Raw genomic sequence first — 19,440 nt, 5'->3', positions numbered from 1 at the left:
TTTCCTGGTGGTACCTTTATTCATACACCTTATGAAACTTGGGGTGGGGGTGGAGGGGGCCTCCTTCCACTACGCCTCCGGTTTCTTGCTTTTGGGGGAGAAGCTATCAGCAACGGAGTAGTTCTCCCGAGCGCAGGTAGAAGATTAGAAACGCGCCTCACCTAGAGCGTAAGCAAGGTGAGGTCCTAGTGCTCACCATGCCCCGCGTTTTCCTTGTGAAGAGAAGGATCCCGCTGCCTGCCAGTCGCAGCTGGGACGAGCTGCCAGACGAAGAGCGAGCGGACACCTACGTCCCAGGTAAAGCGAGAAAAAAAACGCTCCTTTACTTCTCACCCCTGTCCCGGTTCCTGATTCCTCCTCCCACATCTGTTCCCTGTCTCCCCCGACCTTTAGAATTATTTTACCGAAGAGAAATAGGTAGGAACAGTGCTTAAATTATCGGAAACATAGGATAAACGAAACAAAATCTAAAAGCCTAGGCGGGGTCGTTATATTCTGGATTGACATTAGTACTAGATATTAAGGAAAAGGGACTATAAGTACGCTCACCGATCCTGTTTGAATCGCTTCACAGTTTTAGAATTCCGTTTAGGTTTTTAAAAAATCGGAACATTTTGCAAAAGGAATGTAAGGCCTTGATGGAGTAGCGTGGAAACACGGTACAGCATAATCCTATGGATGACTTGCTGGCTTTTTACTCTACGAAAACGTGATTAGGATTCAGCTGCTCCCGGGAAACTAGAAGAGTTGTACCACTATGGCCTTTCACGATCACGTAATTCCCCAACTATGAGAACAACTAGTTGTGCTCTTTTTCGCTGTTCTTCTACGCTTCTCAAAAATCTAATGGGACTTAAGCAAGAATTACTAAATAATTCTAGTCGATCCCGTAAGATCTTTCAGGAGATCTGCAGGCGTGTGACTAAGCTCCACCCCACCCCAGCCCCGGTCCTGAAAGTAGAGACAATACGCATGGAAAAACGAGGGACACTTTGCCGGCGAATTTGCAGGGTTTCCACCTCTTTAAGCGATTTCATGCCTTTTCCAAGATATAGCGGATAGGAGAATTGCAGGTAGTCCCGCAGGAGCGATATGAACTTTGCCCTCCTCTGATTTATGTTCCCGATTGCAGCCGTTAGTTAACTGAGCGCCTCCCTTTTCCGAGGCGAGGTGACCCACCCTGAGGCTAAACAGAGTTCTTTGGGTGCCTTTGTTCCGAAGAGCGCCAAATCAGGTCGGGTGCGGGATTGTTACTTGCCGTCTTTTTGGTTGGAGGAGTCTTTGGGAAATATTAGGAGGTATAGACTCCTCTCAGTTACTAGTTAGCCTCCACCCTCCACCTCAGCTACCTGTCTCGGCCTTCTCTGTTAGCACTTTGTTTCCTGAGTTCTTTTCAGGCCCATCACCGCCCCCCCCACCTTCTGTTATTGTATCAACTTCTCTCCAGGCTTCTAACAAGGTAGAGGAGAGTTAAGCAGATCTCCACTTTTTCATTTGGGAATGAAGAGGAGATATGATTGTGCTTTTTTCCACTTTATTTGTCAGTTTTAATCATTTCCTCACTCAGTAAAGAGATCTGATAGCCTAGCAGTCAGTTCAGTTCTCCCAGTTACCAAGTGTTTTGTTGTTATTAAAATAATAAGAGTGAAAAGTTTGAAAGTTTGTTATACCATCAAATTGGTGGTAGTAATGAGTAAGTTATACAAAGGCACAAGAAGCTTAATGAAAATTATGAACCACACCAACTGAGAATTTGTCATTTATGGAGAATAATTGAAACCAGTGATGTCCTTCACAAGTTCCATTGGGTTACTCAGCAAAGAATAAGGTATGCAGTTTATAAGTTTTTTTGCATATGAAAATAAATGTTCTTAGTGAAGAACAATGAGAAATTTTTTTCTGCAGAGAGCTGTATGCCATTAAGCCTGCCCAGCAATAATAGATGAGGACATATACATCATAACCCCCCATACTGTCCTCTCATAGCCCAATCGTATATGCTCCCATATATACCTACAAATACTATATTTGGTTTCCCTTGCTACTCAGTAAGAAAGCAGCTTCTTTTGTTATTGCATAGTACAGAAACTGTTTCTCCATGGCCAGATTATATTCTTTCTATGCTGCATTGTGAGGGAAAAAAGCCAATTTCTCATGTTGCAGCACAGTAAAGTAGAAAAACTTGGTACTCAGAAAAAGTGATCAGTAGCATAGAAATAATTACATTTCACCTTACTGTATTGGGGCTCTGTCAGATCCCATTTGAAGTCAGTTCTGGGCACCAAAAAGGACAGAGACAAATTGGAACAAGTTCAGAGGATGGGCATCAGGATAGTAACAGGTCTGGAAATCAAGACCTATGAGGAATGGTTAAGGGATTGAGTTATGTCACTATCCAGCTTTGATCACAGCTATTTCTCTCCCAAATTTTGCTCTCTCCATTAGTACTTTTACTCCTGAATTATTTTCATACCTATCACTTCACTTGGCAACTTGGGGGAGGGGGTGTTGACACCAGTTTTCAGAAAGTTAGAAAAGACCACCACTATTTTATTTGGAAAAAAGATATTTTAGTGCTCTTATACTTTAATGATATTCTGAAATAGCATCAGTGAGGATGTTTACCTTTAGATGCAGCAGCCCTGCTTTTCTTTATTGCGGTGTTTAGAAAATAATAAAGGATGTTGAAATGGGCATTTATTTATTACTCACCAACATTTGTCAGTTTTAATCACTTCCTTCATTAGTCCCCTTCAATTAAGAGATTGGTTGCCCAGGAACTAAGCAATTTCTGTTCTCCCATTCTACAGATTCCACAGTCATTCAACAATCATGGCAGGATTTGGCTCTATTTTCTTTGGAGCTAGTTCTGTACTGGTGTCTTTCCATTTCTTTCTTTACCATTATTAGGGAGATGCCCAGATGGAATATACTGTAGTAGGAAGGGCAGGCAAACTACTCTACAAAAGCTCAAGAGGACACCTGAAGTTGGATCCTCCCCATTCCTGCTGCAATTCCCTGATTGATGGGTGTTTTCCCTGTGACATACTAAAGAGGAAAGCAGCAAAGCTGTAAGAGAAAACCAGTCACCTTGCCTTTAACAATTGGTACACTCACCAACACCATTCTGCAGTAACTTGGATCAGCTTCAATAAAAGCAGGATAGAGGAGAAGCTTTAGAAAAGACACAGGCCTTTTGCTAGACTGTAAATGGGGGCCTGGTGAGCTGCATGACTGAGATTCCCCGTTACTGCAATGCACAGCTTTTTAAAAACAATTAAAAACCCTTTTGATTGTCTCAGATCCAAAATAGTACAATAGCTTGATATGCATTACATAGCACATTTGAAATATTTTAAGTACTTCGTGTATAAGTAGCTTATATTACAAGTGAGGAGCTAAGAGAAGAGTAACTTTACTGAGGATTGTTCCTCTTCATAGCTTTCGAGTAGGCCATAGAGGCTATGCTTCATCCTGAAAGGTAGTAAAAAGACTGGGATGCTGACAGGTATTCTATTGCTATTAAACCAAAAATGTAGAGGGAATTTTTTTTTCCATGAAGGTTAAACAGGTCAAAGAAGTCTGACTTCCTCTAAAATTTGTTGCATTGATGATCCAACCCATATCCATGGCTCTTACATGCCTCCCTTTTAGAAACACCTTGACAAACAAGATTTGGAAGAGGATCTTTATAAATGGTATGTCAAAGACTGATGACTTTGGGACACTGGGAGGTGACATCAGATTCATACTACTTTGTCTATGTCCAGTGCAAGGCATAGATTAGCAAAGCTAGGAGACAAAACATTTGGGTTGCTTAAGTATCTGTATAGATACTACTTAGATATCCTTGTAGAATAAGATTATGGTGAGGAGACACCCACCTCTCTCCCAAACACCTCCCTGTGGAAGATTCTAAGCCCTGGTAGTTGCTGCTTCACATTGAAGTGTTAGAATTTGCCCACATAGAAGATAAATTATGGAGGCCATGAGTCTTGTGTTTGGCAACAGCCTCAACAGTGGCTTCATGGACATGAACAGAGAGTTGGTCCCATATGGAGAAAACATTTACTACAGAATTGGCATTTTTCATATCATTGTGTAGAACGCCCTTTCTTCTGAAAAGGACCAAAGTCATACCCACAGGAATTGACATTGCCACCTTCAACATTACAAAGTTGCAGGATACTTTCGTGAAACATGCAGCAAGGCAAAGTGCTTTTTGAGGCTCAGTTTTGATTACCTGAACACTTACCTTTTGTTTAACTGGATGCTTGAGTAAGGGGTGCCAGTGCATGATGCCATGTGACACATCAGTAAGAAACTCAGAATTATGTTAGAAAGCGGGCTTTTATCACTTGGGTACTCTTGAACCATAGCCATGTACAACTGTAGAAGACCAGGGCATGTGTCAGACGTGATAGGAGAGTCCCTTGGGCTGGTCCTGTATACAGGTAGTCCTCGGGTTACATCTATTCATTCAGCGACCATTCGAAATTATGATGGCACTGAACCAGGGGGACTTACAACTGGTCCTCAAAGTTGCAGCCATCATAGTGTCCCCACCGTCTCACTGCGATTCCGGCACTTGGCAACTGGCTTGCACTTACAACAGTTGCAGTGCCCTGTGGTCACATGACCATCATTTCCAACCTTCCCTGCCAGCTTCCCACAAACTAAATAAATGGGGAAGCTGGCAGGAGGTCACAAGTCACTCCCGCAAGTCACTCCTGCTCCTGCCGCTTTTTCTCCCAAGGAGCCTCTGGGTGGCAGGGGGATCTCGTACTCTGTAGTGCCTGTCCGCACTTGTGCCTGTCCATAGCACCCACCCTGCCCGCAGCCATCTGCCCACACATGTACCCGCCTGCCCGCCTGCACTTGTGCCTGCCCTTAACACCCACCTCCTGGCTGCTTGCACTTGTGCCTGCCCTTAACACCCACCTCCTGCCTGCTTGCATTCACACCCGCCCACACTCATGCCTGCCCATCCACACTCTGTAGCCTCACCCATCTGCCCATAGTTCTTGCCCGTTGGCTTGCTTGTGAGCTGCCTAAGAAGGGCAGGCTTGACATGACTGCAATTTGTGAGTTCCTGCCAGCTTCCCAATTGACTTTGCTTGTTGGAAGGTGGCAGGAAGTTGCAAGTCATGGTCATGTAAGATCCTTGCTTAATGACCCATGGTCCTTGCTTAATGATGGCAACGAGGACGTCAGGATTGCCGTCACTAAACGGGGTGGTCACATGATGTCACACTTTATGACCGCATTGCTTAGCGATGGAAATTCTGGTCCCAATTACCATCGTAACCTGAGGTCTACCTGTACTGTATGTATTCCAATATGAATGCACTCAAATTACAATCTTGCTGTGGCACTCCTATCCGCAGAAATTAGCTCAGAAAGGGAACGCTTTCTTGTTTTCATAGAGAGATTTCAGTAATGCCAGTTCATTTACTGCGATCCATATTTAGTCTGTGAGTAGAATTAAGCCTTTTATATCCAGTATATGATAAGACAGGTGACATTTATTAAGAAAATTACATATTGTAATAGAAAGGCTGCATCTCTTAAGCTTTCTGGCATCATGTGGGGAAAAGAGGTTAAAAGGAAGAATCTTCCAATCATAGTAAAGCAGAGAAGAGACAAAGAGAAGAGTCTTAATGCCCTACATGGTCAATGGAATAATAGGATACTTCTGGAGCTGGGGCTTCACGTTTACAGCTTGGTTCTTTTCATTTTTGGAATGTACACATAGGCACGTTTTGGATTCAAACACTTTGTTTAGGTCAATACTGAGTTTGTTTCCATTTCTTAATTCTTCTGGTACTACTTGTGTGGCTTTGGGTGTAACCTTTTCTGCAAACAGATGGCCTGTGTACTTCTCCTTATAACGTGTTTGAAATTTCTGCTTTTAAAAGCATGCACCTCACCATCTCTATCCACTCCATTCTCTTCAGGTATACATTGTATTGTTACCTGGTGCTCTGTTCCATCACTGACTGTGAACTTGCCTCCATAATCTCAACTTAGTATCCGAGGCTTTCTCCCATTCCCAAACTTGTTGATGCTCCTTGCAATATATTCCTTTTTTTCCCCTAGCATTTAACTTTTCTCATGAATCAAATAAGTGACTGTTGTGAATATGGTTCCCTTTACCAGCTTGCAGAACTCAGACAGAATATGCATCTTTTTATGAGGAAGAGATGCTCTGTGTCATGTACACAGACAGGCATCCCCACCTTCCCCCTCTGCTGGAAATTAAAAAAAACCAAAAACTTTGTTCATTTATAATCTAGGTGCTAGGACTTAAGAACTGAGCTGTGGAAAATATGAGACTAAGATCTTTCCTTACAGTCTCTGATTAAAGTTTGGAATTTTCAAGATGCTGGGAAGAGCTTGAAGAGGGGTTATCTGCTTCAACTATTTTGTAAGAAATAGCTAACAAGTCTAGTGCGGAATTTGCGCTAGGATTTTAATATTTGTTTTTCTGTGCTGTGTTAAAGTCTGTTTTATCTGTACATGTTCAGAAATAGGATATACTCCAGCTTTTTATACATATCACAGGTATATGCATCATTAATTTTATTTTGAACATTATTGTCATTTGTAATAATTTGGAATCTTTTTGCAGCATCTCTGTCTGTTAGAAAGCACTTCATTGTAGGAAACCAGCACCATCCTGTGGTCTATCTGGAACCTTGCATTTTATTTTTATTTTTGTATTTTGGCATATTGGAGTTTTTTGTCATTTATAACATTAACAGTTGTGTATTTTACCCCTTTCAGTCCTAAATGTTGGCATTTTAATATTTAAAAGTAAAATAGTTTTTTAGTTTTATTTCTTTTTAAATAAAGTTTTATTTTGTTTATCTCTTGTGACGCTATAGAAAGATAGCCACATTATTATGTCCTGTATTATGTCCTACAGATGTCCTGTAGTTTGTAGATCACGTAACTCATCATATTGTGGTAAAATTTGGAAATCATGTTGTCGATTCTATGATATCACTAGCATATGTTCTTGAAAATAACGATTTGTTGAGAAAATGTTGTGATTGAAAAACCAGTCTTTCTGATGCTGGAAAACATAATTTCATATACTTGTAGGCCTAAGTACATATTTTTGCAGTTTTTCGTTGTAATTTTTGTCACAGATGCCAAGAAAGTTCAACAGTGTGTCCTCCTTTCCCCCCCTTGTCCTCCTTTCCAACTGTCCATGTATGCCTTTGCCTGTTCAGTTATCTGGTAACCCTACTGTATGGTAACCAAAAATTAGGAGTCTGGTAGCAACTTTTCAAACTAATAAATATTATTAAAAGGCTTAACTTTTTGTGAACTGTAGTTCACTTCATCAGATGCATGGAGTGGGCAGACTGAGGTAAGATTTAAATTCCAATGAGGTGGGAGGAAGAAAGTGTGATTATTCAGATGTAATTTGCATGTGAAACAGATTACAAGTACCTCATCAATTAGCAATTGTAATACATTAAAAAAACATTGTGTTTGATAAGACTCTCTGAGATAAACTGAAATCTTTTGATGTATGTTAGTTCTACAGTCTCTTGTTCTGTAGTTCTGGTGTTGTACAGAGTAAGGAAGATAACCTTGATGGAAATGTGCAAGAACCATTACCTAAGCAAAGGGTGTGTGTGAAACACTTTTAAAGCCCCGGAAAATGAGATAATATTCAGAAGCAGCTCAGGCAGATGCCTCCTTGATTCACTGAAACATAAGAATTAGAACAGTCAGACTTGCAAGATTTTATTATTATAGCCAATCTCAATAAAAGTAGTTCTAGTCTTCCTGTGGAGTTGATTTCCTGGTCTGGTCTACCTAGTGGGGCTAATAAGTACAGTTTCATTGTTACAAAACAGATACTCTGAGATCTGTAATTGAGTGTCCTGGAAAGTTAAAATGCTGTGCTATTATTTTGTCCTTGTTTTGAGTCTTGATGTCAAAGCTGCATCCATTAATTCTTTAGTGCAAAGTCTGGCCTGTTTGTCCAATGTAGAATCCAGAGGGGCATTGCTGGCAGATGATGGCATATATCGTATTGGAGGAAGAGCAGGTGACGGCATCTCTAACTTTGTGTGAAAAGTTGCTGGGGGCCTGTGATGGTGCTGTTAATGTAAATGTGGGAGCAAAGTAGATATCCGGGTTTGTTGCAGGTATGGTTCGTCATTGTTCTGTTGTTGCTTGTGAGAATCTTTTTCAAGTTTGGTGGTTGTCTGTATACAAGTATGCGTCTGCCACCCCAGGACCTGAGAAAGTGCAGTGTCATTGTCCAGTATTTGTTGTAGCTCATTAATAATGTATTTGAATGGCTTGAACTGTTAACCTGTAGGTGACAATCAATGGTGTTCTGTTGCTCTGTTTTTGTGGTCTGTCTTTTAATAGGTCCTGCCTGGGAGTCAGTTTGGCTTTATTGATTTGTCTATTAATCTTGTTTTGTGGGTAGTTTAGTCTCCCGAATTCCATCAGTTGAGCATCTCTGTCAAGTGGGTCAGAACAAATGCAATTGTAGCATAGAGCCTGGCTATAGATAATAGATGTAGTGGTGTATTTTGGGTGGAAGCTGAAAGCATGTAAGTGTATATGAGAATCTGTAGAGTTCTTGTATAATGTGGTGTTTATGTGTTCGTTTTGTAGTTTCATCACAATATCAAGCAAATAGACTTGTTCTGTAGATAGGTTGAGGCTGAAATTAATGATAGGGTGAAAGTTGTTGAAGTCATGATAGAATTTGATAAGAGAGTCTTTTCCATGGGTCCAGATGATGAAAATGTGATCAATTAATCTCAAATAAAACAGGTGTGTGTGTGTGCGTGTGTGTGAAGGAATAAGAGTTGAGAAAGCATTGTTCTAGATCAGCCATTAAGATTTTGGCATATTGTGGAGCCATGTGTGTGCCCATGGCTGATTTACAGATATATGTTAGTGCCAAAGGTAAAATAATTATGGGTAACTACAGAGTCACACAGTCTGGTGATAAGGTGTGCTTTGCTGATATCAGTGATCTTGATGACTGGAAGTCCACTGTGAGGAAAATATGTCTTTGGGTGAAGAAAGTTTTTAGAGGCCTCAGATGAATAGGATCACCTTAATAAAACTGAAATATAAAGGAATGTGCAGCACCCTTGAAGCTGGCTGGTTGTGAAGAATTTATCCAACTGGTGTGAACTGGGCTGGTTGTAAAAAGCCCCATCTCAAAACCCTATCACAAACATCGCAATATTCAAGGCATCTCTCTTTTAGTTCTTCCTGGCATTTGACACTTTGAACTAACTTGTTTCTTCCTCTTAGTAAGGCTATTGTTTTCCTTGAAAGATAGTAGACAGATAAGAATGGGGGCAGAAAGTAACTTGAGATCTATTGCTTACAGATGTATGCCTGCATCATCACATGAAGCATTTTTTACCCTTCCCCTTCTTGTAGAAATATATAAATATCAGGGTATCCGTTTTGCCTGCAGAGGAGTGTCTCCCACTAACCCTTGGTGGCTCCCGTTAGTACACATTGTCTAATAAATACTGCTGTGAAGCCCTGATTATTTTGCATTTGAGTCCTGCATTTTGATTCCACAGAAACTGGTGTGAGAAGTGGGATACGCAGTCTTCAAGCTGCAACTGGAGACAACAGCAGGGCGTCCTTCAGGGTGAGTGTTATGGTGAGCTTGATCCCATGTCCCTTCCCGCTGCCATATAAGAGCACCATTTAGGTGTGTGCATAAGGGAACAGTCTGTCTCTAAAAGTCTATTTTGTCTAGGGACGTCTGTTGAATGCATGGCCATGCCAAACTCTCAGCCGCACCTGGCCTTCCTGCGAGCTTAACAGTGATGACCAGGGTGTCCAGAACGCAAGAGGAAGTTTGGTCTTGGCAGAGTATTCCTTTTGTGTTGAGCAGAGGCTGACCTGCTCAAGGTCTGGGTCTGAGCAGGAGTCTGCTCAAACTCCTTTTTCCTGTTGTTTTCCCTGAATGAAGTTGCCTTAAGCTGCTAATAGGCAGGGAGGGAAGTATTAATGGTGCTTGGGCAGACTGAGAAGTGTCTGAGTGCATCCCTTTAAAATATTCCGCCATGTACCTGGGCTGGACATCATTCTTAGGACCACACTTGTGCCCCCACAGGCTGTGAAAGAAAATGAGTGAGTGAAAGTGTGAGGGATCATGTAAAAGCTGATCCTCCCCAATCAAGAGCAGCCCATTACATGAATCTAAAGGACTAAAATAATCAAAACAGGAAGAGAGAAGCCTGCAAGAGAGGAATCTCCAGATTTCCCAAGAGCAGGGCAGAGATCGAATCAGATAAGTATCCTAAATCTGAAAGGATTAAGTTAGAATCTCTGGGAAGAATGGGAAGAGAAAAAAAGAGAAAAAGAAGAAAAAATGGGTAACTTGCAAACAAAGCATGCTTTGAAGGAGGCTCCACAGGTTGCTCCTGTTATATTTATGCAGCAAAAGTTTGGCTCAGAAGTAATTAAATATATGGAACAATGGCATACTGGTACAAAGGGTTACAGGGTTACTCAGTGGCCGCTTTGCGAAAGTTGGAAGAAAACCAGACTAGAAGGAGTTAAAAATTCATTTTGAGTCTCCCGCCCAAGGAGAAAGAAAGACAGCAGAAGCAGTTTGTTGTTTGAGCAACAGAAATCAGTAAAAGGAAAGCTGAAAGTCAAATCAGCAGCTGGAAACCTAATTATCAGAAGCTACAGTCAGAAGCACAGGTGGACAGACAGGAAAGAATTAACAGTAAAAGCAGAGAGACTGTTGGCAAAAAGTGAACAACAGAAATGAAAAAGCCAGCACTGAAAACGCCTCAGTCTCCAGCAGAACTTTATCTCCAATTGTCAGCTAACAAATCAACTGAGGAGAGAGTGTTAAGTTTAACACAATGGGAAGACCCTCTCCTGGAAATTAGGGAAGCCTTGCAAGAGAGGCCACTTACTCTGCCAGCTGTTGAGGCAAGTGTGGGGGACGGAGCTAAATGCTGTTGAATGCTTTTTGTCAGCAAATACATCATGAGATGAGGCTTTTTACAACCAGCCCAGTTCATACCTGTTGGATAAATTCTTTATAACCAGCCAGCTTCAAGGGTACTGCACATTCCTTTATATTTCAATTTTGTTAAGGTCATTCATCTGAGACCTCTAAAAACTTCCTTCCTTCACTCAAAGACATATTTTCCTCACACTGTGGTTGGGGGGGGCGGATTTTGGTGTATAGTGCCTCAACATCTATGGTAGCTACAATGATCTTATTAGGGAGATTGGCAATGGATTGCAGTCTTCTTATGAAGTCTGTGATGGCTGTTATGTAGCTGGGAGTGCTGATGGCATAAGGTTTGAGTACAGAGTTCATGAAACCTGGTGTTCCAATTCTGATGGTTCTGATGATTGAGACAGTGGGTTAACCAGTTGCCTGATCTTTGTATTTTGGGAAGTAGATAGAAGATGCCTGGTCAGGGCTCCTAGATGTCTCCATGTATTTGTAGGAATTTTTTTCATCAGAGTGCAGAGTTTTTTCTGATAGGTTGTTGTAGGATCTGAGGATAGAAGCTAATAAAATACGGTGTTGGAGAGGTACCTCAAAGCATCCTTGACACAATCCACCTTGTTCATAATGATAACTGCCTCTCCCTTGTCATCTTGTTTGATTATGATGTCAGTGTTCTTGAAGCCTTGAATGGCATCTCATTCTGCCCTGCTGAGATTGTTGCATAAGGGGAGTTTTTGACTGTTGTGGCTTGAGCTTGTTGATGAAAGTTTTCAATGTAGAAATCCAATTTACTGGGGGATCCATGTGATTTTTTAAAATGCATTTACATAATGACAATTTATATCATACAGCAAGTCAGATTCCTGCGGGGAGAGGTGTTAGGAAGCTCACTTGGAATTCTATGGAAATCTTAGCCAAAAGAACCCATGGTCTTGCACCCAAATAATGTAACTCCTCCAGATTGACCACCAGTTAAAGTATCTAAAATGAAAAAGTTTATCAACATCCTTAAGCTAGGTAAGGCTCCTGACTATGATCATATCTTGCCTTAAATGCTAAAATCTCATATTAATTTATGGGTCCCTGTTATGGCCTCATTTTTCTCATACATTGATCAATCTGGAAATATATCAGTTGTGGGGCATATTTATTTTAATTTTCAAGAAAGAGAATGGGCCTCATAATTAATTTTATTACTGATTTAAATGCCATTATTTTCCAGTCAGTTGATCCATTTCTTTTACCAGATAAATGTCAGTCCTCTTGGACTCTAACCTCAAGTGGGATGTCATTCCAAAGGGCCAGTGCCATCTCTGAGAAACAGTGTTTCTGACCATTGGTGGTCCTGATCTCTTCAAAGTGGAGGTCCCAGCATAATCATAATGGTCAGACTTACCTAAGTTGGGAAGGTGCAGTCCTGTAGGTAACCTGGCACCAAGCCATAAAGGGCTTCACAGGCTAATGCCAGAACTTTAAATTGCATCTGGAAGCAAATAGGTAACCAATACAAGGCTCAAATCCAGGTGTCACGTGGTCTCAGTGATAACTGGTGGTGAGCATCGGACCCATGCATTCTGTATTGACCAAAACTTCCAGATGGTTTTTAAAGGCAGCCTCATCTAGAACACATTGCTGTAGTCTAGATGCATGGTGATTGAGGGCATGAGACATTGTCACAAGGTCCTCTTGTCCCAGGAAAGATCACAGCTGATCCACCAGCCAAAGATGGGCAAAAATATTGACCCCTAAAACCTCCTACTAACACCCTCAATGCCATCAAAAAAATGGAGGCCTTCCAATTCTTACTCCATCCCATTCAAAATTCCCCCAGTCCATTTTATCGCCTACGCCTTAGTACCAGTCACCCTCCTTTACTCATCTTTACAGACTGCTTAAGTATAAGATGGAAGATTTTACTTAGAATGTAAGAGAAATAAGTAGGTAAGAGAATGAAATAACAGAAGAAAGAAAGAAATGTTCTATGCTTGTGAGATTAAGAAAGGGGAAGGATGTAATAGAAGTGAATGAAGGTAGTCTGATTTTGTAGAGGGGAGGAAAGTGAAGATGTATGAATGAATGAAAGGGATAAATGCAGGAAAGTATGAATTGATGTCATCAGTGTAAAAAAGTATGTTCCTTTGCTTTTTTTTAGTGTTAAAAACTAGTGTCTCACTAGTCTTCCTTCATTATCCCCAATAATTCATGTATACATACTTTCATTTCCATTAGATCTATCTTCACATAATGTAGAACTTGGGTAACTGGGTCTAGAATCAAAGAATACTTTCTTATTATTATTATAATTATAATAATAATTGGTGTGTATGATGCACACAGCAAATAGTGTGAAAGTTGTTTTGAGGTTGCTTAGTTTTGCTAATTGCTCAAGCTGTGAAACTACACTCATGCATTTTTTACAAATACAAGGGTATTATACTTTGGAGTCTACTGAGCTTCACATTGCATTGGTATGTTGAGTATCAAATGTCATCTTTTGCTATTTTCACAGAAAAACTATTGTACCCTTTAATTGGGCCAACTGTATTATGCATATTATTTACATGATTTAGAACATTTATAGTAAAGTTTATTATATGGGCTGAGCAATGGACAAAGGTTGCCTGGGAATAGATTGCCTTGATCTGTGCTTGAATCCCATCTTTTTACTTGCCATGGTTGAATAGGTTTCAGACTTGCTTAACTAATTTACTGAGATTGAATTCAAAATCAGAGTAAGCAGATAAGCTTGTGTGATGTATGCCTACTAAAATTGAGAATAATGAAAGGAATTCTTCAGGTATGAATACACACACACATACACACACACACACACATCATTTATATCTAGAGAAGTATCTCAAAAGTAACTGCCTTTTCATCTGTTTCAACTAGGAATCTCCATATACAGTCAGGTCCAGAAATATTGGGACATCGACACAATTCTAACATCTTTGGCTCTATACACCACCACAATGGATTTGGAATGAAACAAACACAATGTGCCTTGACTGCAGACTGTCAGCTTTAATTTGAGGGTATGTACATCCAACTCAGGTGAACGGTGTAGGAATTACAACAGTTTGCATATGTGCCCCCCACTTGTTAAGGGACCAAAAGTAATGGGACAATTGGCTTCTCAGCTGTTCCATGGCCAGGTGTGTGATATTCCCTCAGTACCCCAATTACAATGTGCAGATAAAAGGCCCAGAGTTCATTTCAAGTGTGCTATTTGCATTTGGAATCTGTTGCTGTCAACTCTCAAGATGAGATCCAAAGAGCTGTCACTATCAGTGAAGCAAGCCATCATTAGGCTGAAGAAACAAAACAAACCCATCAGAGAGATAGCAAGAACATTAGGCGTGGCCGAAACAACTGTTTGGAACATTCTCAAAAAGAAGGAACGCACCAGTGAGCTCAGCAACACCAAAAGACCTGGGAGACAATGGAAAACAACTGGGGTGGATGACCAAAGAATCCTTTCCCTGGTGAAGAAAACACCCTTCACAACAGTTGGCCAGATCAAGAACACTCTCCAGGAGGTAGGTGTATGTGTGTCAAAGTCAACAATCAAAAGAAGACTTCACCAGAGTGAATACAGAGGGTTCACCACAAGATGTAAACCATTGGTGAGCCTCAAAAACAGGAAGGCCAGATTAGAGTTTGCCAAATGACATCTAAAAAAGCCTTCACAGTTCTGGAACAACATCCTATGGACAGATGAGACCAAGATCAACTTGTACCAGAGTGATGGGAAGAGAAGAGTATGGAGAAGGAAAGGAACTGCTCATGATCCTAAGCATACCACCTCATCAGTAAAGCATGGTGGTGGTAGTGTCATGGCGTGGGCATGTATGGCTGCCAATGGAACTGGTTCTCTTGTATTTATTGATGACGTGACTGCTGACAAAAGCAGCAGGATGAATTCTGCAGTGTTTCGGGCAATATTATCTGCTCACATTCGCCCAAATGCTGGAGAACTCATTGGACGGCGCTTCACAGTACAGATGGACAGTGACCCAAAGCATACTGCAAAAGCAACCAAAGAGTTTTTGAAGGGACAGAAGTGGAATGTTATGCAATGGCCAAGTCAATCACCTGACCTGAATCCCATTGAGCATGCATTTCACTTGCTGAAGACAAAACTGAAGGGAAAATGCCCCAAGAACAAGCAGGAACTGAAGACAGTTGCAGTAGAGGCCTGGCAGAGCATCACCAGGGATGAAACCCAGCGTCTGGTGATGTCTATGCGTTCCAGGCTTCAGGCTGTGATTGACTGCAACAGATTTGCAACCAAGTATTAAAAAGGGAAAGTTTGATTTATGATTATTATTCTGTCCCATTACTTTTGGTCCCTTAACAAGTGGGAGGCACATATGCAAACTGTTGTAATTCCTACACCGTTCACCTGAATTGGATGTACATACCCTCAAATTAAAGCTGACAGTCTGCAGTTAACGCACATTGTGCTTGTTTCATTCCAAATCCATTGTGGTGGTGTATAGAGCCAAAGATGTTAGAATTGTGTCGATGTCCCAATATTTCTGGACCTGACTGTATATGTCTTTATCTTCTCTCATAATTTAGCCATACAAAATTTATTAGCTCATCCTTGCAGATATGTACATGAATCCTGTATTTAGTGAACCTTTAGTGAATGCATGAATTTTGCATGCAATAGATCAAATTCCATTGCAGCAACATTTATGTAATGATGCAATTAAGCAAATTACATAATTTATCCAATGCCATTACACAGAAGATGCAAATTAATTATGATATTTGCATCTCTGTGATGTACTCTTAGATTTAGTGGGCTTCTAGGAATAACAGGCCCCTCTTCCTCCAGTTAATCTGCTAAAATGGAGTTTCACTGTATCTAGCACTGCCTGACCACTTTCCAAATGTCTTTTTAAAACTTCATCCCCTGCCTCAATGCAAAACTTTAAAAGGTCTGCCATGTTACCTAAAATACTGGCATGTGATCTACAATACACAGTGGCAGAAACTGTGGAGTTCAGCTTTTCCTGATTTCTGTTAAAGTTCTTACGTATGAATTATTAAGTTGTTGACACCATTTCCCTAACAGAGAGCAGCTTTGTGTGAACTATTCTGCAAACCACTTTTTAAATGTTTTCATGAGGCTTTATTAAAGTATCTGCATTTTGTGCAAGATTTGATAATAAATATACTCCGTATTCCTCTGCATACTATTGCCTGCCAGTAACCACACAGTCATCTTTTCAAAATGGTAGCATATGTATAATGATTAGTGTTCAGACTGATAAAGGTTGAGAAGACAGTTTTATGAACAACCAGCTACAAGTTCCTGTAGAAATGCAGCAAGGAAGAAGATAAAGGAGGCTTGCCCTCATATACGTTAGGATATAATGAAATTTCCTTGGGTGGTATGAGCATCTGCTAGAACTTAGTCATGTTTTATTAACTTGTGTTTGTGTTTGATCATAAATAAAAATCTATGTGTATTGAAGTTTATATGGCAATTTTTATAACTCCAGCTCTTCTCAATAAATCTTGCTAAAGAGACTGTGAAAATTGTGCTATGAAAAGAATTACTTTCTGTTTTAGATAAAGGCCAAAGAACCTGATGTAATGTTAGCCATGGACATATTTAGAAGCCATAAAGTGAAGTGCTCCTGAGCCTGTACTGGCATGTCTGTAAGGTGCATAAAGTTCTGCTGTTACTACATGTGATAAAGAGTCTTCATGATATATCTGAACCTCATATGATGATTCCTGTGGAGATCCATAACTAAGCCTAATAAAAATGGTGCATGTCAGATGGTTCCATTGTCTGAACTGAAATCTTAACCAAGTTTCATCTCCGCATAAATTCACAATCTAATACTATCTGCACACATATTTACACAGCTCACACAAACCTGGTACCTGGGTTGGCTTGCACTTAAAGCAAAGACAAAGTTCAAAGATACTAATAGCTACGTTGTCTGCTTTGAAAAGGAAAAAAACTTACACAGCCAGATAGGCAAGACAAACACCAAGGAGAAGAAAAATGAGCACATTTATCCAAAAAAAAGCTTGCTTGGGGCATTTTTTCTTCCTTTATAACTGAATCCTTAACACTCATGCTGCTTTTCTACCTCAAGTTCCCCCAAGTTTGCCTTGAAGATAGCTTGCTTGCTTGCTTGCTAAAGACCACATTGCTATGACGCAGCCTTGTTCCCTGCCCATATCTGAGGGCAGCTAGCTTCAGACTAATCTGATGGGAAGGTAGTGTTTTCCATCTTCTCCAGATACAAGCCTTGCTATTTGCACCATTTGCAGTTTGGCAGTAACTGAGCTGATGGTGTAGCAGCCGATGATCTGTCCAGCTCCTCTGGCTGCCTGGGGTGGGTAGTGGCTATCAGGCAGGTCCCATAGCAGAACCAGCATTGCTTTTTGACAACTACCACAGGACATGCTTGAGGGTAAAATTACTTCTACCCTCCATGTCTTTGATGCCTTTTATTTATTTAATTTAATTAATTAATTAATTAATTATAGTTATATAGCTGTCCATCTCACACAAGGTGACTCTCCCAGCCTAGATTGACTGTATGACTTGGCTCCCACTTCAGCCAACACTGCATCTGTAGGACTTGCTGCCAGCATGCCAGATGGGGATATGGAGGGGAAATGACCTCACAGTGAAAGTCTCCTCATTTGAGCCACCACTGCCCTCCTCCTGCAACCACAGCTGAGTTGAGAGGACTATCTCTTGACATCTTGTTTGCTTTCTCCTCCCAGATCCCCTGCTCAAACAGCATGCTGGCAGGTCCCAAGGGGAGAAGGACACACCTATTGGCAGCTTGGGTGGGGAGCCAAGAAGAGGAAAGCAAATACTGTATAACTTCGGAGTTATAGAGTCGCTGGGAGTCAAATGGTGTATTACATACATACATACATGCATGCATGCATGCATGCATGCATGCATGCACTGAAGTTGATAGAAGCAATTTTCCTGTCAAATACATTCCACACCACCTATCGTCAGCCCTTCTTACCAGTCACAACCTATCCTTCAGCCCATACCAGTGCATGGATCATCTGCAGTGCCTGATTCATGGGGCTGGAGTGAGCAGCCTCCATCATCCCAACCCTGTGGATCAGGCACTGTAGGTGAGCCATGTGCTGGGTGGGGCATCCTGCTGAAGCAAAAGGAGAGCCACTCTTGCTTTACCATGCCTGATCAGCATAGGTCTCTTTAACAAGGTGAGTAGAGGGGGACAGATCAAATGTATCCTGGCATACTGTACTCTGTGCTGCCTCATAGACTGGAGGAAAATTAAACTGGTTGTCTGGATTTGCCCTAAGGATGTTTTCAGACCTTCTCCTGACCAGCTGAGGGGAGCTCCTAGAGCAGATTTTTATTGCAAATCAGTAAACAAAGACAGCAGCACCTGCTTTGGGAAATACCCCTCTTTGAAAGGGCTACATTTCTTCTTTAATGTATTCTTTAAATACATTACTGTTATTTAAAGACCAGCTTTTTTGTTTGTTTGTTTCAGCTTGCTTTTAATTTTTAAGTTATTACTATTTTAATATATTAACTGAATCTTTATGGTGAACTGTTTCATTCCGTTATTATTATTGCCCACTATGCACTTTGTGGATAAAGTGGAATATAGATTTCAGAATTAATAAATAAATTTAGACTTTTAAGGAGGGCAAGTGCCATTGTTTGCCCCCCACCCCCACACAGGTGCCTATGTTCACACAAACCCATTATCTGAATCTCCTTTTTCTTCCACACCCTTATTTCCCAGTAATCTTCTCTTGAAACTTTTTTACTGCTAGCAGCAGCAGTTGGCAGCCTTTTTATCTTTCTGTTGCTGCAAGAAATGTTGGGGCAAGGGAGGAGAAGCCCAGGTTCCAGATATCCTTTTTTATGCTGAGGATCTTTTTCCTCTCCCCTGCTTGGCTAAATCCCTATGAGGTGTTTCACAAAGGCTGTGTTAACAAGAACAAAGCATCTCTCTTTCAGTTCTTGAAGCAAGTGCATCTTTGTCAAAGCTCATATGGTTGCTTCCAAAAATGTTCCCAACTTTGCATTCACAAACATGTCTCAGCTTTGGAAATAGGCACACAAGCTTTGTAAAACACACATTTGCTTTGAGAGTTGAAAGATGCTTTTGAATGCTTTGCATAGCCTTACTACCTACAACCCCAGCCCAGTCTCCTTGGGGACAACAGACTCAGTGCTCCTCTTTCTGCTTCCTCTCAGGAGGAAAAGAACAGTGCAGAGCTTAGAGACTGATGTAGCATCTTTGGAACTAAATTTTGTTTCAGTGAGAGAAACAACATTTTATTGCTACCTGGTGGGGATTCCCCCCATAAGGTTGATTATATCCATTGTCTAGCCCAGGTCTTACATGTAATGTACACAAAAACAATTTCATAAGCTTACAGTCTAAGCTATCAGACACATA

The 19,440-nt window shown here is 40.9% G+C and overlaps 1 protein-coding gene across 2 annotated transcripts in view; it reads left to right on the top strand.

The window, feature by feature from the left end:
* Positions 1-19,440, top strand: part of OVOL2 (ovo like zinc finger 2) — a 40,057-nt gene continuing 20,617 nt past the window's right edge. Inside the window, exons 1-2 of one of the 2 annotated variants that reach the window (XM_088131428.1) lie at positions 185-297; positions 9,585-9,655. Coding sequence is in view for 1 of the 2 variants with exons in the window: in XM_088131427.1 (XP_087987553.1) it covers positions 198-297 (100 nt within the window). In the remaining variant the exon portion in view is untranslated. Of the gene's footprint in view, positions 298-9,584; positions 9,656-19,440 lie in introns of both variants that reach the window. The other variant, XM_088131427.1, reaches the window with a different exon arrangement.

This window comes from Python bivittatus, unplaced genomic scaffold (assembly GCF_059951505.1).
Source record: "Python bivittatus isolate LINGU-HERP-01145 unplaced genomic scaffold, Pbiv_v1 ctg000960_np1212, whole genome shotgun sequence".
Classification (NCBI taxonomy): Eukaryota; Metazoa; Chordata; class Lepidosauria; order Squamata; family Pythonidae; genus Python; species Python bivittatus.
The sequence above is the reverse complement of the archived record's forward strand: the minus strand, read 5'-3'. Positions and strand labels throughout refer to the sequence as shown.